Source organism: Bactrocera dorsalis, chromosome 3, assembly GCF_023373825.1.
Source record: "Bactrocera dorsalis isolate Fly_Bdor chromosome 3, ASM2337382v1, whole genome shotgun sequence".
Classification (NCBI taxonomy): Eukaryota; Metazoa; Arthropoda; class Insecta; order Diptera; family Tephritidae; genus Bactrocera; species Bactrocera dorsalis.
In genome coordinates, this window is record NC_064305.1 from 53141564 (window position 1) to 53166612 (window position 25049).

A 25049-nucleotide genomic window follows, 5' to 3' on the forward strand; every position below is an offset into this window, starting at 1 on the left:
TTTTAAAAATATTAATAGCATTCCTACACTTAATTGCAAAAGAGAAGACGAATATGTGTATCTAAATCCTCCCCTGGGGTAGCTTTCAACTTTATGTGTTTACATAAACATAATTAAGATTAAGAAGGAGATGTAGGAAAAGAGCCAAAAATAAGTGTCTTTGTATAAATGTGTTTGGGAGTACTATATCAAGTCATATCTCATTTAAGGAATAACGGATTAAAGATAAACTGTAAGATTTCAAATAGCAAAGAGATAAGTAAACATAGCGTTTAATGTAGCATAAACTCAAAATAGATTATAAAATACATTTTATTAATTGATTCTAAATCGGACCTTCTCTCATACCCATAACAACCATTTTATACCAACATCGATATACATATGTATATTAATATTGAATGAAGCATGAACAAAAATCACACTTCTAAAATAATGGGACAGTCAGTAGAAATAAAAATCGCCAATCGGCAATGAGTTGTTGCTGAATACAACCCGAACGTCGAGAGCAAAGATGAAGATGTTTCCACCGTCTGGCTATACTGAAATTTTATTGCCAAACTATTGGCGCTTTGCTGTTAAAAGCCGATCAGGTGGCGCCTAAAAAGCCGCCTGTGTAAAATGTTCAAAATAAACAAATACCGGCAGACTGCCAAATGAAACAGCGACGAGAGGTTATCAGACAAGGGGGAATCTTCAAACTGACGTGTGGAGCAGGAAGGAAGGACAATGTTCTCACAAAAGCTCTAAATGGGAAGCTTTTCAATAAAAAGAGAGGTTGTTAGTTCGGAAAAGCATTTCTAGGACGCATGTCCTTACGGCAGGACGAACAACTGCGTTCATATTCGTGTGCGGAAATAAAGAAATGTGGATGTGTATAAATGAAGCACATCAACAGCTTTCGATTTCAGTTCGTGTTGCGGATTCGAGCTGATCGGTTAAAGGCGTAGAAGTCGAATAGTGCAAAGTGTTATGTGAACTTACAAAATTAAAGAAGATAGAAAAATTTCTTGAAAATTTATGGTAATCAAAAATTTGGATATTCCTATAATCAGCCAAATCTCAACTTGAGATGAGAAGGTGAAATAACTGCGTATGTGTGTGCGGGTATGGGAAATATGGATTAAAATATGAAATCAGTATATGCTGTATGATGAACAATGAAAATAAAAAGTAAATTTCCAAATTTAATGCGTGAAAATATTTGAACCAATCCCTTCAATTTTCCTGCATTCTTTGCTATTGTATGTTTCTTCCCACGAAAAGAAACTGGAAGCAAATTGCAGCAGCCGTAAAATAATAGGAATAAAATCCATAAAGTTACATACTACGTTTACTGTTATATACACAAGTGAATATTTGATGAGCACATGCACACATGCATACAAATTTAATGCGTGTAGTTGTATGAGTATATGTGCCCTTTTGTACAACAACACAAGAAAAATATAAACATATTTACATGTACCTGTACATATATTGTATATATAAATAACAAGTGTGAATGGTGTTTCGAATTTGTTTGTAACTAAAGTGGATTTTTCCTTTGTTTCGGGCATTTCTACATCACCGCGTATTTCGGATATGTGCGAACGTCTGAGTGTGTGTGAGCAGTTATTTTCACTCTCGCAAATCATATGTGCGCCAAGTTGTATAACAATCAACACAGACGCTTTACTAAACGTTTAACATTAAAGCATACTTTTAGGCACTCGAGCATTTCAAGCGGCAAACCTTTGGGCAAACAAAGCTAAAGAATTGATTGGGATATCAAAGTGTCGGAATTGTGCTCATTTGAGTAAATAAACATACTTGGGAACCAGTTCAATAGAGACCTTTTATATTAAAGCATTAAATAATAGATTAAAATATTATATAAACTGAATTTATCAATAAGCGAACTTCACTTGATCATTATATGTACAAGCTTTGTTGAACCAAATTAAAACATATTCTATCAGATTCACTAAAAACTCTTTGAAGAAATTTCCTTGATAATTTAAAGACGTAAATTTTTCTGCGTTTATAATTTTATGTGGAACTATTTTGGTCCCGAACAAGCTACTAGACGGGTATATTTTTGTTTGAAGAACTATCTCTTGTTATCTTACGAATATTATTAAGGCATCATTAAGAGTTTCGATACGGGATTTTATAGTTAAAGTTTTTTTTACTGTGTTTGATTTCCTGCAATTGTAGCAATTATTGCGAAGAGAATCATAGACTTACTTAGCCTTTAACATAAACACTGACATTTTTAATGCACAAAAGTTGTTGCATTATAAAATATCGACTCACAAAAAAAAACACAACAGCCGTATTTTTTTCTAAAACTTGAACAAACCGTCAAATCATTAATAAACTGGAAAAAAAATTAATTTCGTTGCACCGAAACTATAATATCCTTCACCAATGCAAAAGATTCCATTCAAGAACTTTATTTTGATTTTTAGTCAGTTCTATGGCAGTTATATTCTATGGTGGTCTGATTTAAACAATTTGTTGTCTTGGACAATAATCTACGTAAATTTTGTAAAGACATATATTTTAAATTGAAAAATTTTCCATACAAGAAATGGATTTTGATCATTCAACTTGTATGACAGATATATACTATAATAGTCCGTTATCGGACATTCCCCCAAATGATCAGCTCTTTGGTGAGAGACTGATGGGTGCAAAATTTCTTATCGATGTCTATAAAACTGAGGGACTTGTTCGTATATATATAAACGAACGGACGGACAGACGGACATGGCTAAATAGACCAAGTTCGTTACATTGATCATCTACTTGTATATACATATATGCTTTATTAGGTCTCTGACGTTTCCTTTTGGGTGTTACAAACTTCGTGCCAAACTTAAAATACCCTGTTCAGAGTATACAAACACTGTGTCTGAAAAAAAATCGAAACATAATAAGGTGACTTTTGAATTAAATATATCCCTAAAAGCTCAGGCGAAATAGAAATACTGCAAATATCTCTATGAATATAAAATGCGCTAAATTATAGTTTGTGTTATATTTTTTCGCATATCTGCCTTACAATGTAGTTCTTGTGAATTGCACGTTATACTTACCCTATTTATAAATTGTTCAATTCGTTGTAATATGTGGGTGTAATTAATGAAGACACTGACAACATTCCATCTCTTTAGCCAGTTCGGTTTTCAGTGCTTTATTCAGCTATCAATGTCTCAAGCAGGATAAGTGAAGGATGCGAAAAGATATAAAAATACATTTTTTTTAAACATCTTTAGGCTATTAAAAGGCTGTAAATAATAAAGTGTTACATAAAAATATTCTTTGCAAATTCGTACTAAGTATGTAAGCAATATTATCGAAATATTAATATAATATAAATTAATAATTTATGAAGTGCGAAATTCTATACACTGCAGAAAGCTTTTGTTAACTAAAAACAAAAAAATGTTATCAATAACTGCACAAAAAAGTTTGCAACACCTGCGGCATAAGCCGATGTGGATACTTTTTCTGCTAATTTTCTTCGTTATTGCTTTGGATAAGACTGCAACCGCGACGACCGAAAATGAACAAACAACAACACCAGAACCAGGTATGTGAATTAGAAAATATTTTAATAGAACTCAAAGCTTATAGGACGTAAACAGATATTTTATTTTAACTATATTTAACACTTATATACTGAGTTTATATCCTTGGCGTCTACCAATAGGGAAGACGTGATGTTAATAGCTCGTAACCGCCATATTTGTTTCCGGTTTTGTGTCGAATGTTTTCGGTGTGTTCAGTAAAGTTTGTTATTTTATTGTGTCATGTTTCACTTTGATACAACGCTTGGAAGTTATCCCAGAAAAAGGGCTTTTTGGCTTCGTCAACAAACAAAACTGTCGCCATTCATCCCAATAGTCGTGTGGGTCAGAAAACGTAATTACATCCCTAAAAAATAAATGTTTGGTGTGGATTGTGGTATGGCGGCATCATCCGGCTTATTTCTTTCATGATTCACGATTAAACATGGACATATTGCGTGCAAAGTTTGGCGACACCTTATTTTCGAGAAAAGGGTAAGTCAAATGGTCGGCAAGATCATGCGACTTAACACCTCTAGATGAATTTCTCTACGAGTCAGTTAAAATGAAATATTTATGCCAGTGAAACAGCAACGCTGGAGAAGGTCGAAGACAACACACTACAGCCGAAATGCTGCGCCCTGTCATCGAATATTGGCCGATATTTTGTTCAAATCACAAATGGCATTAAATTATCTGCATAACAAAAAAGAACAAATCCCATTTTTATCAAATTTGAGTGTTTTATTTAATTTTAACATCACATCGTTCTTGTTGGTAGATACCTTATGTGTATTCGTACGGTTTGCCAAGAGATGGCTCAACTTTATTATTATTCCATAGTTTCAATATTCCCACATGTGTCTGAGAGCTAACGTCCTTGTGGACATTGCGCAGTATCTGTCATTGATTTGAAGATTTTCTTGTTTCATATTTGAAAAATTAACAAAGTGCAGAAATTTGTTTAATCTCAGCTTAGCGGCAACATAATTATCATACAATTTAGGTACACTCTAGTCACAGATAGCATAACTATCTTCGCTCTTTTCGAAGATCTAACTTTTAGAGAATGTAGAATTCATGGACTGAGAACCTGTTTACCAGTGGCGTAGCTATTTTTACTTTGTCGTCGCGACGTGTCACTCTCACAGTTACCCTATGCTTTGAATGCAACAAATACTTTATTTCTCCAAATTTTCAAAAATGGTATTTAAAAATTCCAATTCGGGCAAAAATTCCTGCAAATTGTGTCAAAAGTGTACAAGATATAGGGCGAAAATATTTTTTTTATATGGCTTTCAATAAGATGTCTTGTAAATTTACTATCAATTTCCTCAAAATCCGTATTGTGAGAATTTTGGAACTTCAGAATTTGCGTGGCTTCTAGTTCCTAAATTTTATATACTTAATATCGAAGATATTTTGTAAAAATTCACCTTTGTTCGAACCACCTCATGAAACTTGTAGGTAGGTAGATAGGTAGATAAAGGGGGGCGGCAGAACATCCTTGGCCCCGGGCGCCCGAAGTAGTAGCTACGCCACTGCTGTTTACCATTTGACTTTGTTACCATTAATTTTGCTATAATAAAGCTTTTTATGAACTCTAAGCAATGAAAGCAATAACAAACTCGGTTTTTTATAATAATTAGATTTGATAATAATCTGATTTTTTTGCAAATTGTCTCTATATCTGCTTAAACGTTTTCGTGACAATTTGACTCCAACGGCATTCATTGTGTTAAAACTTTGCAGGAGGGGACCGAAATCACTGCAGTGGTTTCGAAGTATTTGAAATGTCTGAAAATACATTCAATTCTACAATGTATATTGTATGAGTATGTATAATAAATAAATAAATAGAAGCAGTAGCAGAGGGTAGCCATTTACACTTTCTGGCTTTCATAACGCTTTAATCACCGGTTCTTTATTATTATTGTACCATGAGCCTGCTATCAAGTTGGAATAACTATAGGAATAAAAAACCACTGCAAAGATTACTTATTCTTTGTATTAATGTTCCTTCATTATGTATGTATAAAAATTATTCTGCGCCGATTTAAAAACAAAATTAACTCAATTCATACACAGGTTACAAAGCACCGGATAAAAATCGTCACCAATGAGTACAGAAATGAAACAATGTATGCGCGATGAGTGACTCTTCGGAACATAAGGGCAGTATTCCATTTTTGTTCATTACTTTGATGAATTTTAAAGTGCGTAATTTTTGGCCGTTTGCATTACGGCGAATTCATAACCGAACTCTGCTACTCATACAAAAACAATATTGAAATTTAATATGATGGCGCGCCGTTGCGGCTCATGCAAGTTTCTTACAGAGCGAGGTCAAATGGGTCCCTCCGGCACGGCTAGGAATTTGCGCACTAACGTAATTTGTTTTCTAGTTGTGTGCGTGCGCTCATGCGTTTACATTTCGTGTGCCATGAATGCGTAAATCACTCAAAATGAAATTAATATACGATAGAGGGAGGGTAAATGTACAACTTGTGACTATCGACCAAACAACGGCAAAAACGATAAAGTTATTATTTATAAAAAAAATACTCGATATTAACAATTATTAAATTATACAAATTATATATTAACTTTATTTTAGCTAACCATCTTATTTACTGACAGAAAGTACATGATGTGTCCATCTTTACAAAGTGGTACAGAAACAAAATTTCACAAATTTATTTTCTAGCGGTACTTTCGATTGGGGAATCGGGTTCGTCTTCTCCTGGCGTTGTACTCTCACTGCCATTAAGCAGGCTGGAGTAGTGTTCCCTCCATAATTTTAGTATGCTTTGCGTATCGATCACTTTTGGGGGTTCTACAAGAGTATGATCCGGCAGCTTGTCAAGCTTTTCATTCTCACGCATTCCGGCCTCTTTCTTTTTCTGTCTGCAAATGCATCTCGCTTCCCTCTTCAACTCTCGGTATCTATTCCATCCCGCACGTGTTGTGGTCGATTGTAACGTTGCGAGGTAGGCAGTCTGCTTTCTCTCCGCTGCGACACGGCACTCCTCATCGTACCAGCTGTCCTTTTGCATTTTCCGAAAACCAATGGTTTCGGTTGCAGCTGTACGTAAGAAATTTGAAATGCCGTCCCACAGTTCCCTTTTACCGAGTTGTTGAAATCAACGATATGTTGAAGAACTTCGCTTTGATGCGGATTGTGGTTAGACGTTCGTCCACCGGGGTGAATGATAGTACTCGGCGGCGGAGTCTCTCTTCCACCACGAAACCCACACCAAATTTGCGCTGCTCTATATGACCACTGTGGTAAATTTCACAAGGACTTACTCTCCTCAGTCCTTGTCCCGTCCATCGCATTTCTTGGACGGCGGTGATGTCAGCCTTCACTATAACAAGGACATCAACTAGTTGGGCAGTGGCACCTTCCCAATTAAGGGACTGTACATTCCACGTGCATGCCCTCAAATCATTGTCCTTATTTCGTTTACCATGGTCGTTATCAAAAAGGGGGTCTCTCATCCGAGGCTGTCGTTTAGATTTCATTGGTACTGCTTTTTACGTGGCGCACAACCCCCCACCACAGGCCTTCTCACTTTAGCTCGCCTTCAAACGGATGTTCTAAGGCTCCCCAGAGGATACTTGGTCAAAGACCAGAAGCCGTGAGCTCCTTGAGCCATATGTAAAAGAATCGTTTCTGGCTACTCCCAAGTGAATGCCGATCAGAGAATTTTCCTCACTTGAGTGAACTTCTACACATGACTCCATCCTCCAGATGGTTCATTCGTTGAGTTCAATTTTCGATGGCTCGTATGAGCGTTTCGAATGCTAACTGGCGAAGGACACACGTCATGTTTTGTTCCAAAGCCTGAATCGAAGCGGGATTGTCCACATAGTTTTTAGACTTTACATATCCCCACAGAAAAAAATCCAACGGTTTGATATCACAGGATCCAATAGACCTGCCCAAAACGTTAAATTATCTGCTCACCGAAGTGATTTCTCAATAAATCCCTTAATTGATGCAATGCGTGTGAAGTGGCGCCGTCTTGTTGAAACCAAAAGTCGCCGAAATCACGAGCTTCAATTTCAGGCATCAAAAAGTCGATTATTATGGCTCGATAACGTTCTCACCGACATCATTTTTGCAGATACATTCACCGATGATTCCACACTGCTACAAATCACACCAAATTGTGTTTTCTGGATGAAATAGCAGCTCTTGAATCTTTTCAGGTTGCTCTTCGTCCCGAATGCAGCATTTTTGTTTCTTTGCGTACCCATTAAGCCAGAATAAGGCCTCCTCGCTGAATAAAATTGGCTTGAAAACGGCGGATATTCTTGGAATTTTTCAAGAGCCCATAGAGCGAATCGATATCGCTTGGGAAGATCGAGTGGCTTCAATTCTTGCACAAACTGTATTTTGTATTCTTAAAATGCGCTAAATCGTTCCATACGTCAGTCTGAGTTGCTGCAAACGGCGCCGAATTGACTCTCCACGATGTTCGATACTGTCTAGAAAATAAAAATTAACACGTAAGAAAAGACTAAATTAAGGTGCAACCGAACATTTTATACTCTTACAACTTGTTGGAATCAAAGCCTGCGAAATGTCTTACGATGTAAAACGTCAACCAAAGGATTGGAATCTAAGCAATTTTATACATACATACACCATATATAACTTAAAATCCAGGAAGTGGTTATATGGGGGCTTGGTCAAGTTTTCGCTCAATTGTATCCATTTTAGTCGCAATAATATACTGTTATGAGTAAAATACGTTCTGAAATTTGTATTGAGATAACTCAAATATTGGATATATCCAGCATAAAGTCACCAGGAAGTTCGAAAATCTGTATATTAGGTACGAGTATATGGGGCTCAGGGAAGTATTGACCTGATTCCACTCATTTTGGATACACAAAATTACTACCACAGGAAAAGGATTCTGTTTGAATTTCTATTGCACATCTCACACATTGACTGATATTTTCGAAAAAAGTCAACTATAGGTACTGGCGTCCACATATATATTCGGTACATAGGGTCATGAACAGTTTTGGTTGGATTTGAACAATATTTTGTAGCAAGGTGGCATACACTAAAGAGCTTTATTTGAGCAAAGTTTAATTCCATTATATTAATTGCTTTTTGATTTGTTTACTGGAAAGTAAATGAATCAAGTGGAATTTAAAATTGTTCTATATGTAAAGTAGGCGTGGTTATTGTTCGATTTCACTCATTTACACAGAGTGACATAGGATTATGAAAAGAAAGCCACGGTCCAAATTTTGTCGGTTAGTCGGGTTCCGAGATATGGGATTTCAACAAAAAGTGGGCGGTGCCACGTCCATCGTCCAATTTCTGCCTTGGCCCCTACATTGCCTTCTCATACCATTTAGTTATTGATTATAGTAGTTTCGAACAGTACTGTTATATGGGAAGTGAGGGGGGTTTTCATCCAATTTGATAAATTTTCTTACTATCGGTAGGAGTTCTTTTAATATTCGTGCTGGGCAAATTTGGTCGTTGTAGCTTTAGTGGTTTAGGAGATAAGCACATTAAACATATTAGGAGGTGGGACCACGCCCACTTTTTCAAAATTTTTTATCCACAGGTACCCCTTGCTATTGCAATCATCTGTGCCAAATTAAAGTTTTGTATCTTAGTTTAGTCCTTAGTTATGGCACATTACAGGTTTTCGGTTAATGGTGATTTGTGGGCATGGCAGTGGTCCGATTTCGGCCATCTATGTATGAACTTGATTTTTATTTTTTCATACATACATATGTACCAAGTTTCTCAAGATATCTCAAACAACAAAACTATAATTGTTTGTAGCAACTGGTTGCAAGAGTATAAAAATTGAGTAAGCTATGAACGTATAGGAACACTTTCTGTGAGTCTGATATTTGAAAGAGAAAATTATATATTAGCGTCTGAAATATTTAGGGTAGGAGGGGGAAGTTTCGACACGTTAAGAGAAAATCCGTTTTTTTTAGAGAAACCAAAGTAAGAGCAGATACTTTCTCTCATAATTATTGTTGATATGAATGTATGTATATTACCCTTTTATTTCATATTTAGTCTTCTCTTCCATTTGTTTTCCAACTTATAACCAAGTTACTATGAAAACCCATATAGTAGGGAGGCTTCGACAACTGTTTGGGAGCCTTCGACACTGAAGGGAGGCTCCGACATTTATCGAACATATCAGTTAAATTTTTAACAAAAAACATGTTTTTGGAAAATTATACCGCATAGGTATCTTTAATTCATTTATATTTTTACTTCAATAAAAAGAACAGAAAAAAACTTATAACTTAACTTAATAAAAATGAAATATTACATTAGCCTTAACGCACATCTAAATTTGAAAAATCAACGTTAAAAATAAAATTGCTTTGTGTTTGGGAAGTTCCTGGTGGATGTTCAGGCGTAGGCAACGTACGCATTATGTCCTGCTTGGAAACCAAGCTTTTGTCTTCGATATTAGGTTCATAAAATATTTGCGTTTTGAGCTGACGTCTTAGAAATTTTACGATGCACGTAGAACTATTCACTTCTACGACTACACCAATGAAATATAAATCGGTTTTGTTCGTGAATTTAACCAGCACAAATATATTCTCTTTAATATTCATTTCGTCCTCTAAAGATTTATGTTCATTCATGGGATTTTCGCTTTCAACGGGAATTCCATCAGTGACCTCCAAAGCTGTTTCCTCGTTGTTGAGATCGTCACCAAATTCAAAGGATTTGTCAGAATCAGCCAAGCTGTAGGAACCGTCTTCACTGGATGATGGACTTATCTTTCGCTGCTTTTTAGCTTTTGGATTGCGCAATGTTTTTGTTTTTTTACAAACCTTTAGCTTTGGCAAGATTTTCTTCTTCTTCAGTACGGGAAGCGGGCGGATAACCTCTGGAGAAAAACAATTCGGTTCAGATGGTGGCCTTCGGATAGCATCAGTTGGCAAGCAATTCTTAATATGTTCCTTTTGATTAGTTTCGATGGTAACATCAGAGCTTATTTCGATTTCAGAATGGGAAAATCACACTCAGAAAAATTAATGAATTATATGGAAATATTCCATTGGCTGAATATCCTTTGATAATATTGTCTGAAGAAAAAGCTCGCAAAAATGGAGTCCTTCTTAGATTTGCTATATCAGAAATTTCGATTTTCTTTCCCGGATTGTTGATCATAAAATCATTAAATGATTGCTTACAAAAATCCTTGAAAGGTCCGAATACCGATACATCAAGCGGCTGAAGTTTGTGTGAGGTATGAGGTGGGAAAGATAGTAAACATATTCCGTTTTCTCGACTGTAAATGACGCTGTTTAGCTTACAAGGGAAAACGTAAATCGGTGGAATATGCTTACCAGATCCGTTAACAATCCCTACCATAGTTACTAAACTTCGCCGCTCTGCAGATGCTTGAAGGTTATTTGAAATATAAAAATGGAGTGATTCTTACTTTAGGAGAAACCAAAACAGTACTTATTCCAGTCTCATCTATGTCGTAAATTCGGTCAGAAGTAAAGTTGTTTAAATCGTATACTTTTTTTAAGTTTGAAAAAAATAAAGAAACCGCTTCCTGAGAAAATGCAAAAAGGCGTGATATGCTGGTGTTTTCAGGTTTTCGTAGACTTAAATCATTATTTCTATGCATGAAGCATTTCAACCAATCAAATCCAGCTTTCTTCTCTTTGTCCCAGCTTGCGGGATATTTTATTTTATATTTAGAAACATATTCGAAAACGAAACGTCTAGCCAGGTCATACGTTAGCCCGTGATGAAGACTAGAAGTTTTTTAAAATATACCGTTAAATCTTTTTCTTGCGCAGCTGTAAGAACTTGGTTCGACGAGTATTTAGACTGCTAATCCTTCACAACTCCCACATTCGTTTGCTCCTTTAATAGTCGCGATATAAGTGTTGTGCGCTTTAATCCACATTTGCGGGCAGCGCTTGCTGGTGTTTCCTTTTTTTTTTTATATCCTCCAATGCTTTTTTCATATTTTCCTCATCAATTGTTTTGTTGGGAAACTTCTTTTTATATATATTTGGCATCTCAATAGCTGTAAAATATTCTTAACTAAGTACCAGGGAGGCTTCGACAACGTGTCGAAACTGTAATTTGCCATAACTTGAAAATACACAATTTCACACTACAGACACATATATTTTTCATTTAAAAAATAGTGACATATACTATATGTACATATTTTTAAAACAGAGACAAAATGGTTTTTTTTTGTTTCGCCTTTCGTCATCTAAGTGTACCTCTTTTTATACATCTTTAGAGATTGTAATGTGGGCATTGCAGTAGAGGTCCTATATACATATGTATATATATTTTATAAAGGACATTAGTCCACATTCATCACAGAGTAATATGCATATATACATGTACATGCATATTTATGTATATAGTCTGGGAAATAAACTGTTTTATACAAGTAATACAAAAACGTATTCAAATTTCAGCCCCACTATCCCTTTTTGTAACTTTGATTCAATAGAAACCACTTAACCTAATTTTTCAATTTAACACACCTCATAAACCGTATAAAGAGCAGGGGGTTCAGTAGTAGAGGATCTGTAATGGTTTTACTTCACTCAAAGGCAAGTGTTCAAGCGTTTCCACATTGACACTCGAAGCTAATCGTTGGTACTTCGGTTAATTGCACTTTGGTTCTACATTTCAATTAAGTGCCTATGAGAATAATATTACAAAACTTTATACATTGTATTGTGTTACTTTATTCTACATGTACAAAGTAGCATTTCAAACTAAGAATTCTTTGAACTTTTTTACAGATGCTTCACCAGGCTGTAAGGCGCCTGATATACGCTTTACTGTCATACGACCGGAAACAACCACTGAACAACCGTATGCGAAATTCGAGACAACTCAGATTTATTTGCCAGAGGACTTTACAACGTCCGATGCAGAGTTCGTTGAAAGGATTAATATTGATCTTACCGCCCGTCAGCCTGGCGTCAAAGACAATAAGATGAGCGCTATCGTTAATCCCTACCAAGTCGATCTGGATGACCAGCACGGCCTGGCAGGGGTGCACGGTGCTGATGACACACTCGCCGCCATCGATGACGAGGAGGACGAGGCGGAAGACTCCGAAGATGGCACACCCAAACGGAACCAAAATCGGAAATTAAACAAGAAACGGCGTTCTGGATCAGGACGCCGTCGCCGTATCGAAAACGAAAATGGACAAACACGCGGTCGTGGCAGCCGATACAAGCGTCAGGTGATCCATCATGATCCTGACGCCTCTTCTGATACGGACAAATGGGGCGGTAGTAAATTAGCTGCTGAAGGCGATGTTTACTATGTGCATATTGATGACATACTGGAGTCGGGTACACCCAACGCCGAACTCAGATTAAAGTTGCATAAATTGAAGCATAAAACGAAAGCAAAGAATTCCACATGCACTGACGTCGGAAACAAAGAGCAGTGCAAGCAAACTTTAGCGAAAAAGAAAAAGAAAAAGGCAAGCTCCAACAACTTATCAAAGCAGGTAGTAGAGAACAAGCAGATGCAAACCAAAGAACCCAATGCTAAACATCATCGTAGACGAGGTGATAGCCACGAAGAAAAACGAGGTGAACAGCGAATGCTGAATGGAGAGCTAAACCCGAGTTCACGTTATCGACGCGCTGCCTCAGGAGCATTGAAGCAGAAAACCGATATGACAGCGAGTGCTTCAGGCAGCTACAACGATTTGGTATCGAATGTAAATGCGGCAGAAAATAGCGACTTGGAAACGATAAGAATTGAACGGGACCATAACAAAACTATCAAAAATATGTTTAATAAAATAACTGACGAGCAGCTGCTGGACGATAGCGATGTGCCGGCGGTGTATGGCAATGAGACGGGCGCAGAGGCGCTGCAGCGCGTCAAACGCAAGTCCGGCAAGACAACCGGCGCATTGAGTCGTCCCAAAGGCGGCGGAGATTCTAGCTCAAAAACAACAAGTCGCAAAGATAAAGGTAAGCCAATTAGTCATGAGTCATCTCACTAATTTAAGTGCATTTAGAGGAGCATAAATTGTTCATCTCAAGTTCATAAGTGTCCTTTAAACCGAAAAAAGTGTATCGATGGCTACTCATTTAATGTAGAATCATTTCCGACTCTTAAAACCCTCTTTTAGGCGAATCGTTGATTTTGAAGTTTTAAAATTGATTTTAGTATTCATCACGACTTTTCTGATGTGATTAAAGAGGGTGGTGATCACTTTGAGAGCGGTTGAACTGTTATATGTACTTACAGACTAGCGTTCAACGGTAGTGGAGAATTCTTATCGTTGCCGACGACTCTATACATATGTACATATAGTTTCCATTAAAAAATTTATTAAATTAAAAATTACTCTTACTGCTTACTTTGAAGCAAATATTTCGTTTGTTTTCTCATATTGTGAAAAGTTCATAATATTCTAAATCCGTATTACTTTCCACTCTAAAATTTAAATAAATGTTGTACTTTTACATAGGTATTTACGATGAAGAAGGAGGTTATTCTCCCGTACATCCCGATGAAACCGATGAAGAAGAGGAGGAGGATGAAGAGGAAGAAATTGACATTCAACAGCAATTCACTGAAGTATCTGAAATACGTTTCCCGGGCGAAATTGGACCATTGGGCGATAGAAGATTGTGTAAAATACGTTGCGTCAAAGGAAAATGGGTTGGTCCCTTATGCGCCACTAATGAGGAGGGTAAGTGGTGAAAAGGCCAACAAACCAACATTCACTCACACAGCTCCATCAAAGTATCGAAAACATCATGGACATTACCAACTCGAATAACGTTACAGCAAATACACAAATCATTAAGCAATGCAAACATATATACTTAGCAATTAACACGTGGGAGCATAAGTAGATACATACATTCATATACAATATAAGTACATAGAATAATAACACATTTTCACAATAGAAATATTTATGTGCACTTTAAAAAGAATTTAAGGTAAAGAATTCAAAGAAAATAAAAAACAATCACATGTATACCCACAGAGATTCTAAACCATATATTATTATATGCGATTAAACAAATATATATGCGTACATATAAGCATAATTGTAGCAAATACAGCATTCAACAACATACATACATACATACTTATAATTCAACAACTTACATAAATACATAGAAACATACCTATTTACAACTGCAGTAGATGGAATAAAGCGATGGAAACCAAATAAAAATGTTTTATGAGTACACTGACCATGCACACATTTTGTTTTAATTTTTCAACGATAAACCTCATGTTCATACATATCTAATACTTATTGCAAAACTCTGATATACATACATATGTACATATGCTCACTTGGCTCCTACATTCAGTAACATACATACATACGTACTTTTTATATAAAAGTCTGAAACAGTTCACTCAATATGTAATTTATTTTGTAAAATTTCTCACAAATTTGTAACCCATTCCTGTAGACGATAATGGAAATGTGAAATTTCAGCCTCTGTACAAGAGTTGCCATGTGAATCGAATTCCGCCGCATTTGCTATTGAGCTATCGAAACATTTCAGTGGTAAGTTGAGAACAATATCCGCAATACACAAGGACACAGTGCAAATAAAAGTGTTCTTTGGCACATTTTCAACTGTCGGAATGTTATTTTTACATATACATATACAAACATACACACGTTTGACTCTTACGCTCATTCGCAACCATTTATGAGGCATTTCAGAAATTTTCCACAGTTTCAAATGTTTGAAAGTGCAAAGATTTGCAATTAGTATTGCTCAATGAACATATTCACACAAACATACATGTATAACTATTTATTAGAAATTATTCATTGTTAAAAGCTTTTCAGCGAAAATTACTTAGTATACTCTACATATGTCAACTTGATTAATTAAGCACAGTGGGAAATAATATCATTTGTTGATAGTTTTAAAATCTCTTCAAACTATTTTGCTTATATTTGCACTCAACTATGTATGAACTTTTTATCCACACCATATCTTTTTCGCTCGCTACTTCTTCTATATATATGTATATATGTATGTATATAAATGTTGATTCCTCGTATGTACTTTTTGTTATTTCTAATAAGCACGCTCCGATTTTATCTCACCCATTATAAGTACGTTCTTGCGTTACTCTTGCGTATTGTGCGCAAACCAAAATTTCCTTTTCGTCTTATTTAATTTTCTTTCTTGCAGACCCCGATACCGTCCATAAGAGGGTCGCGTCGCAATCGAACTTCCAAATCGACTTTTATTTCCAATACACAAATTGTGAGTTTTAACGTCTTAAAACATTTCGAGTGAATCGTTGCAAAACGCCTATTCTACACTCGCATCTTCCGCATGCTTCCCACTACTCAATGGCTCAATGGCCGTACATGGCAGCGAGTCACGTATGCTCATGAGTCTTGCGTGACCACTGTGTGTGTACGAGTTGAGCTTGGAAAAGGCTGTTAAGCATTAATGAGCACCCTTGTAGTGAAATGAAAGTACTTTAAGTAGATTCCCTGCAATGGGAGGGTACAAAGTAGATGATGCTTGCATTTGGTAATGAATAATACTATTGGTTTAGCTTTGCTTTTGGACGACTTTTTTGATAGCTGAGTAACTAATTTTGCATTCACAAAGCACTTCATCTCACATAACATTTTTCAAGGTCGCCGCTTAAATAAATAGACCTGCGCCCTCAGACACCCAAGAGTTCAACATCGTACCGAGGAGCTTAGGGCTCTCTTTATTGACTCTTAATAAAAGTTTACACTTGTACGAAAGTTCGCACTACATCTTTAACTTTTCTTTAATTATATAACTATATAAGAATTATTAGTGGTTGACATAATTCGAGGTACCTAATGCAAAGTATATCGTCCGTATATGCAAAAAAAATTTAGTCTGTAATTAACGCCGAATAAACGAAAATTTTTGGGAAAAATACAATAAATTTTAATTTTTATGCCGATTTGGAAACGGTACTTACCCACATTATTTTAATTTAAAAAAAAAAACTTCTATATGGATAATCAGGTTTTAAACTTCTATGGTCTGAGTAAAATTAATAAATAGGTGGCTTGTTCCATTTGATGAAATATGTCTACATACTTAATTATAATTAATAACTTATAGGAGAAAATACATGTATGTCAACCACTGATTTTTACTGAAAACTTAGATGCCCAAAATTTTCACAACAGAATAAAGCACCAAACACTGACACAATAATCGATTACCAAGTATGCTTTTCTATCACATAAACACCTGCAAGACTGTCTTGTAAGCCATCCTGTGTGGCTATCGTTTGTAATCTGCATTTTGGCTCGTGTTTTTGCTCATCTCTATATCTTTTTTCTCTCTATCTGTCTGCGCCTGTTACTATTTGTGCTATATTCTTCAACTTTATAAAATGAATGATAAAACGACAACATTTCTACTACATACTTCTAATGATAAACCCTGTATATTATAAAAACAAAATGCAATTTGTCAAATCGTTCGCCACTCTCAGAATGTTGGCTGGGACTTGCCACATGGACACTCATTACAGGCTCGCTGTAAAGATCTAGGCATGTATAAGCTTCTTGGCGAATCTCGAGTGCTTTGCTCAAACGGGCTATGGGCACCGCGTATGCCCTCCTGTGTGCCCACAACATTACTTACCAATTTCTCCGATGACAGCGCGCCCTCCATTCGCATTAAGGTTTTCAATGGTTCCGGTGCATTTGAGCCATCCGGCGTACTGGCAGTTCTGCCACAGAGTTCGATCTTACTAGATTGTATGTATCCACGGGTGCGTGGCATCCCCGATTGGACATGGACTAGTTGGTACAGGCAGTATATAACAGGTAAGTAAAAATGTAAAGGTATACGTGTAAAGAATATCAAACGTTTCATTCTTTTTAGGAACTTCATTGAGCTATTCTAGAAACTTTAGTTTTTTTTATTGTTTTTCTAATATTATATTTGACGACCTTTGTCCTTTTTTTAGGCTGGTCTCACGAAGACAAAAATTTAAGATATCGCTTGACAATTAAGGACATACAAAACAGCGATTCGGGCACATTTACCTGCACGTCACCACGGGGTTTAACCAATAGCATTGCAATTGTTGTGACCACCTCGACATGTCCGCAGCTACCAGAACCGGTGTCGCCGCTCACGCTACGCTTGGAGGGTAATAAGCTCGGACAGCGCGCCATGTATCGCTGCCCTCCAGGTTATCGCATCGATGGTGTTGCGAATGCAACGTGCTTAGCCTCGGGTAATTGGTCATCGCCGCCGCCCACTTGTCAGGCTGTGCAGTGTCCCCGTTTGGCGTTGGACGATCCACATTTGAGTTTGATCGAGCTAAATACGTCGGCGTGGGGGCGGGCGATGTTCAAATGCCAATGGGGCTTCAAGCTGACCGGCCCGCCGAGACTGGACTGTGAGCCGACGGGCGTGTGGAGTGGCCCAGTACCGCGATGTAAAGGTGAGTAATTGTCACAAAGTGTTTAAAAACCTTTGACTTTTCAAAGACGAAGGTGAATTTCTTGAAATCTATATATTTTGCAAAATTTAATTTAGCTTTTATTTATTCCACTAAAGAAGCGACGAGTACCACGCGTGTAAGCATACACATTTAATATATAGTATGTAGTATTGAGGGGTTTAGGTAGCTAAGTCAGCTATAAAGTACACAGTCTTCACCGAAAGTTAGTCTGCGTAAATTGTACTGAATTGTGAGATCCGAGAAATGGAACTAACAAATTTTATGTCTAAGGGCAACCTTCCTTAGAGAAACCTTTAATTTATCATTTAATTAGGAAATGTCTGGTGCTCTTTTTCTTTTAGAATACTATTACTTTCATTTCATTTTTAAAAATTTAGTTTGGTAAATTTTGAGCCATCTTGGAGGTTCTTGCTTCAATTAATTAGCTGCTATAACGGCATCGTCACATTTGATATATTACCAATTTATAAAGTATAGCATTATCTTTGAACGTAATATGTGATAAATAAAAAAAAATGGGGGGAACTAAACAAACCTATGGGTAATGAGTGACTTAAGTCCAACATTCAGTTGATTGTAACCAAAAAGTATTTGAAATGGGTTTTTATGAGACTCGTATTCTTCAATCTATATTTTCATGTAATTTATAAATGCCCGGGGGGTTAAAGTTTTTAAGTAAGAAGGGTTATTTAAAAAGGCCACAGACATCAATTTATTGGCAAAGAAACACAAAAGCCGAAACACAAACGCCCAGCGACATTGATTCCTGCCTACACGTCAAAGGAACCAACTAAAAAAACAGAACCACTGCCGAGTAGGGACTGCTGTTGGCGTTGTCAGCATCATGCAAAGTACGAGAATAATTGAATTCTTTATTGACAACTCAAACAGGCAACGCGAGCGGTGGATGCTGTTCAACAAGAAATGACTAGCGTCAACGTCAGCAGTGTTGAAAGTTGGAAGGCGACAAAAACCATTTTACTCGTACCATATTTTCACTTTACTTAACGCGGCCAAGAGCTTAATGTTTTCCATTTGTGATTACCCTTTTTGTTTTTGTTATTTTTGGTTGTTTTTTAGTTCTGCTGTAGACATGTATTTTCTTTTTTTGTGCAGTATAGTTGTAAGCCACGTTTCCCTCATTGTTTTGATGCGTTTTTGTTCGTTTTTTTTTTTGTTCAAATTGCAACATACATGTTTCACTGCATCATCGCCATCTACTCTCTTTCTTCTCGCTTGCACTCGTCAACCCCATCATCTACCCCATCAAAATGAAAAATCACGCGCATGAAAAATTTATAATGAAACAGCCATCCAATGTTCGACGCCGGTGGCGCCGCTAAATGGACGCATAGGCGGCACAAATCTGAACCAGCGCCGTCTGACTGTGGGCGCTTTGGTCACATTCAGTTGCAATGAGGGACACACGCTGGTCGGCGAGCCGAGCATCATTTGCACCGAAACTGGACTCTGGTCACATCCGCCACCATTTTGTAAGTAATACCGCTAGCAGTAAAACAATATTCAAACCAATCAAACCAAAAAGAATGGTGTTAAATTGAAAATGTAGAAGAGGCGCGAATCTGTTCACACTCACTCAATACTCACACGCATACACAAACACGCACACACACATAGACCTATGTATGCAACCCTTAACCTTAAAGTACACATGCAAAGCTTAGTGGCGTTGTGTGTGCGTGTGTGTGTATGTGTTAAAAATAATTGGCAGAAAAAAGGCAAAACATAAGAATCACGAATAGGCGAAAAGGAAGCTCAATATAAGCAGAATTGGGCGGTTCAAAGGAAAATTGGCCATTTACTATTGCAATTCACTATTTCTCTTCAAAAATGTTAAACAACAAACAGCTGACAATTCGACCATCAACTAATGAGCCATAATAAAAAGCCGATTACTCGTCCATATGTTTGTACTCACATAAGTGCATGTGTAACTATACGAATTTGCATATGTACATACAAACATATGTGTGTTCTTAAGTTAGGCCAGTATGAATATACATACCTGATCAGATTCATTTAGGCATCAACTTCATTCTCATTGCTTTGTACAAATCTGTGTATCTTTTTCTGCTCTTGCTCTCCCGCCGTCATCTACTACATCGACTGTGCAGGCAAATCGCAATGCCCCTATCCCGGCGATCCGCCAAATGGTTTAATAGCACCACTCAAATTCAATTACGATTCCGGCGATTACCTGAGCGTCCAATGTCGACCCGGTTTTGTGCAGTACAGCGAGAATGGTCCGCCAGAGCGTCCAAAATGTCAACCGGATGGAAATTGGTCCGGACCGGTTCCCAAGTGCCGCAGCTATGAGGAAGTGTAGCTAATCAAAATGGCGGACATGATGATGCCGGAATCATCTGACGAGTCCACACAACTCCACCACCCACAAGAAAACAGCATGCTTCGTTATTAGCAACACAAGCAAGAGCTTCATGTAGAGGTACATAGATGGCAGAGACATAACACCAAACAAATGAATACATACATATGTATGTATGTATGGCCATAATAACAGCGCACGAGGAATAAATACGCGAACAAATTTATGGCGACCCAAACAGCAGCACATACACGCACACACATCGTATTATGTATGGAATAGTGTAACTTAGGGTAAATGGTTGGGACATATACGATGCACACACACACACATACATGCATGGTACATTAGCAGCTATGCAAATATCCACAAATAAGTATTTGAAAATCTACTCTGCAGGAATTATAGTACCAACTGTCAGTTTTTTAATGCTTACTTTTTTATATGTTCATGGTATGTAAGACTATACAAGTTTTTGCGAGCAGCTTCAAACCCTTCGTCCAGACATCTGGTCTTAGTAAACTTACTAATTCCATTAACATAACCGGTTTCCACGAAAACAACAAATAAATATAGATTAGATAAATAGGATTTGAATTTTGTTTTTTAGCATATTTGTGTTTTGAATCTGAAAATAGCCAAGCCAATATTTTACACAACTTAATCCAAATCTGAATTTCGTTTCTTTGCAATAACTGCTTTTCAAAACTGCGTTCATATTTCTTTAATTGTTTGATCACACTGCTTACAATCAATATCCATTGATCCATTGATGAAAGCAGTTAACCAAAATATATGTTTAACATATACCAAACAGATTAAACAACTATAATACAAAAATTGATGTATTTCATTGTTTTATTGGTCATAAGTGGTCATTATTCTAATTCATGTTCCTAGTAGGAATAAAGGGAATACGATTTTTTAAGATGACACCATCTATCTGGCATATTTAAAAACTCGAACTTCATGTGAGATTTTGAGATCCAATTATGAACTCAATCGGTTGTTAAATATTGAAGCCCAGCGTCACTTTACGAACATAATTTAACACTGAATAGCCTATTTTATGTGATCCAAATATGCATACAGATCTATTCTAAACACCAGGCTTCAGCCCACATGACGAATCGGAAATACAATCTAAGCTACCCAAGTTTGATTCACGTCCGTATTTAAAGTAATACTTTAACTAGTTGTTAGATGTTATTTAAATTTAGTTTTCAAACTCCAATATTCGATGCACTAGGATTCCCAAACGAATTAAAAAAGTTTTGCAAATATCATACTTAATAATAGAATGAAATTCATCGACAACACAATTTTCGAATTAAAACGGTTTTTTATAATTTTTATTACCGGAAATTAAAAATTTTAGGTTATTTTTTTTTTAATTTCCTGCAGGGTAGAAATCCTTTCCGAAATACAGCAAAAAATATTCATGCAATTATTGATCTGTAAAAGTTTATATTACATTTGGTCTGTTCTACAACAATTATGCATACAGTTATGAATTGTAAGATTATTTGTTGTGTACTGACCACTCAAAAAAAAAAAACAAAAAATTTATAATATTTCAGTGAGCGGATTTATGCAATTTAAAAAAAATCAAATCTTAAAATGTATCTGTGTATTTGTAAGAAATTGAGCATTTTGGGCAGAGTAATATACCTTGGGAAAAATGTTAGTTCTTACAAAGAAACAATTTACTGCTCCAGTGTATTAAAGAGGATAATATTTATTAGGATAAGCGTTGTTAAATTTAAATTAAAAGATACTAAAAACTTATATTAAAAACGGATAATTGCTGATATATTTACAACATTTTAAATCGTATAACAACAGAAAAAGAAAAATATATATGTACAAGTATATTGATTTGGAATATATCTAATGTCACATTTGTGATGTCCGGACAGCTTTTCATTAACAGACCACAAGGCGGGTATTGCATATATATGTATATATATAGTATTATGTCCCTTATATTGTATAATAAGATTAAATTGCAAACCAAACTTCCAACTAATGAAATTCCTATTAAACAAAGAGAAAACAGAAGCTTTAAAGCTCTAATAAATTTATTCGATTAAAGGAATATGTTTCAATTTATGAAATCATAGTTATGTATGCATGCCTCAATGATGATGAACTTAACTGTATGGTAAACTCTCTATTTATTCAAACTTGAAATGAATTAAAACCCAAATGAAATTGCAAACTTTCACTTTGAAATTAATTAATTTGCTGTTTCTTGAATAATATAAGCAATAATGTTTTAGTAAATAAGAGCATTATTGCTATAAGCCTCCTAAATGCATACAAATAAAAACACCATTCGTATATTCAAATATACTTACATATATATGCCCACAAATAAGTAACGAAACTTCCACATGTTGCTTATGAGTGCAGTAAGTAGACCACATACTCGTATTTCAGCTAATTGAACTTAAAACTGCACAACTTAGTAAGTTTTCTTTTCTCTCAAATATTAAAATATTCTATAAATAAATACCTACTTATGTACACATATACGTATACATATATATATAACAGTTAAATTGTCCAAATAAAACCAAAACCAATTGTATTGTATAATATATTTAAGCTTATTTATGTATGTAAGTGAGTATTAGTGAAATTTAAGCGAAAACGGCGAAGAATCGTAAAAGTTTGTGATCATTTAAAGGCAAAATATTTAAAAAAGTAATAACAATGTATTGTAATAGAAAGACAAAATGAATTATAGCGAAACGAATATATATTGAAAATAAAGTGCATATCTGAGGAAAGTGAAAGGAGAATTCTGAACGAATTTTATTTTGCCATGTGAAAGAAACCCGAAAGAATGGGTAAGTATCGTGAAATAAAAGTAAGCGTACTTTTCAGTATACGTATGTACATAGGTTGCCGAATGGTAAACAAATAGTTATGTACACTCCGCTTTGTTCCTGTGGTATGGTTGTGACATCCAAAAAACTGCAACCATTTGGTCGAAAGGGCTTCGTGCGCGAACCAATTTTGTTGGAATCGAGTCCTTTTAAAATACCCATACAGTCAATGGGTTCATGTTTTCTTTTGGGTTTATGATTTCGTAGACGTGTTTCGAAGCACCACTACGGTGTTTTTTAACATTTCTCTCAACCAATCGGCACGAGTGATTAACAAATTATGTGGGATCCAATGATTTTGTTTTGTAAAGAAATATTTGGATAAGAAAAATTCAACAAGGTTTTTTATAAAAAGTGAAATTTTATAGTTAAAAAAACTAACAAAAGTCGACGGAAAGTTATTCAATAAAATCAGATTAAAATTATTGTCCAAATAAAGAATTTTTTTTTGTGTGTAAGTTTAAACTAATGGCTTTTCTTTTATTTTTTAGTGAAAATATAGCACTTACTTGTTTATAAAAAAAAAATTTATTGAAATTGGCAAAGTAGGGTAATTTTTATAATTTTTCAAAAATTATACAAAAAAATATCAACTTTTCATTTTTTGATGGAAAAAAACTTTATGTGCTTTGCCTTGCTTAGCCCTCTTACTATAAAAAAATGAAAGTTCCGAGTCTGTACTTTCAATTAAAAAAAAAAAAAACAACCGCCAATTACCGTCCCTTTTAGTAACATCGATTTTAATTTCATGTCTTCAACAGACTTCTTATAACTTCGGATCCTTACATAAGTAGCTTAAGGCGTCATTCGAACAAAATTTCCTTAGAACTAGATCCCATTGTTAAAGATATGGTGCTTGCATAATATTACAAATAAAAACTAATACAATTTTGCGCCAGTTACATATTCAATTAAAACATTGCATATTATATTGGATTTTTATCAAGGTAAAGGTATAAATAACGTCACTTTGCGTTTAAGTTTAATTTTTTTTCATCAGGAGAACTCAATTAAGAAATGTCCCGAATTTCAAGTCCCTAGGTCCAAAAATAAAAATTTTGGCAATTGCAGTTATATGGAAGGTGGGTGTGGCAGTGGGCGGTTTTCCAAGATTTTTTCAAAATTTCTTAATTTAGTCCAGAGAAGTGTTTCTGCAAAGTTTCATTGTTGTACGACCACTCCTTCTATTTTTTTCCAAGAAATGTATGGAGCGGTGCCACTGTGCGGTGTTTTTTAACATTTCTCTCAACCAATCGGCACGAGTGATTAACAAATTATGTGGGATCCAAGGTGAATAATTTTTTTATAAACAAATGGCCATGCTTTATGAAATTTATGAACACTAATGCCTATATTTGTCTCTCGCACAGCATCAATAGTTTCCGGAACTATCATTGATTTTAGACGACCCTCACGAAATTCATATATTATTTACGATCTGTATTGAATTCTCCATATCATGGATAAACACTGTTCCTTGATGGAGCTTCATTGTCAAAGTTGAATTCGGACATTCCATTTTAATTTTTTTTTATTTAAAAATCTAAGTAAATAAGGCGTGAGCGGCGTTCCGTTCCGCTAGGCTGCACCAAAACATACCATTTGCCACATTTTTGATATGTTTATATTTTTAATTAATATTTTTTGATAAGTTACTGCTTGAGCTATTATGGTATATAATTTTTTTTAACAAGAAACATTTTTGTTGTCTTTTATAATGAGAATAAAAATTTATTATTATA

The 25049-nt window shown here is 35.6% G+C and overlaps 1 protein-coding gene across 13 annotated transcripts; it reads left to right on the plus strand.

Moving 5' to 3' along the window:
- The first annotated feature begins 879 nt into the window (after positions 1-879).
- Positions 880-23220, plus strand: LOC105225416 (locomotion-related protein Hikaru genki). Of its 13 annotated transcripts, none has more exons than XM_011203861.4 (10): positions 880-1023; positions 3264-3580; positions 12363-13562; positions 14066-14290; positions 15036-15133; positions 15777-15851; positions 17083-17419; positions 17563-18045; positions 19377-19559; positions 20202-23220. In XM_011203861.4, exons 2-10 carry the CDS (start codon positions 3433-3435, stop codon positions 20411-20413), a joined length of 2961 nt encoding a protein of 986 aa, XP_011202163.2. In that variant the 5' UTR covers positions 880-1023; positions 3264-3432; the 3' UTR covers positions 20414-23220. The 13 variants fall into 13 exon arrangements, with proteins under 13 accessions (XP_011202163.2, XP_011202166.2, XP_049306810.1 ...); XM_011203864.4 differs by having other exon boundaries at positions 901-1023; positions 3405-3580; XM_049450853.1 differs by having other exon boundaries at positions 905-1107.
- The last annotated feature ends 1829 nt before the right edge of the window (positions 23221-25049 follow it).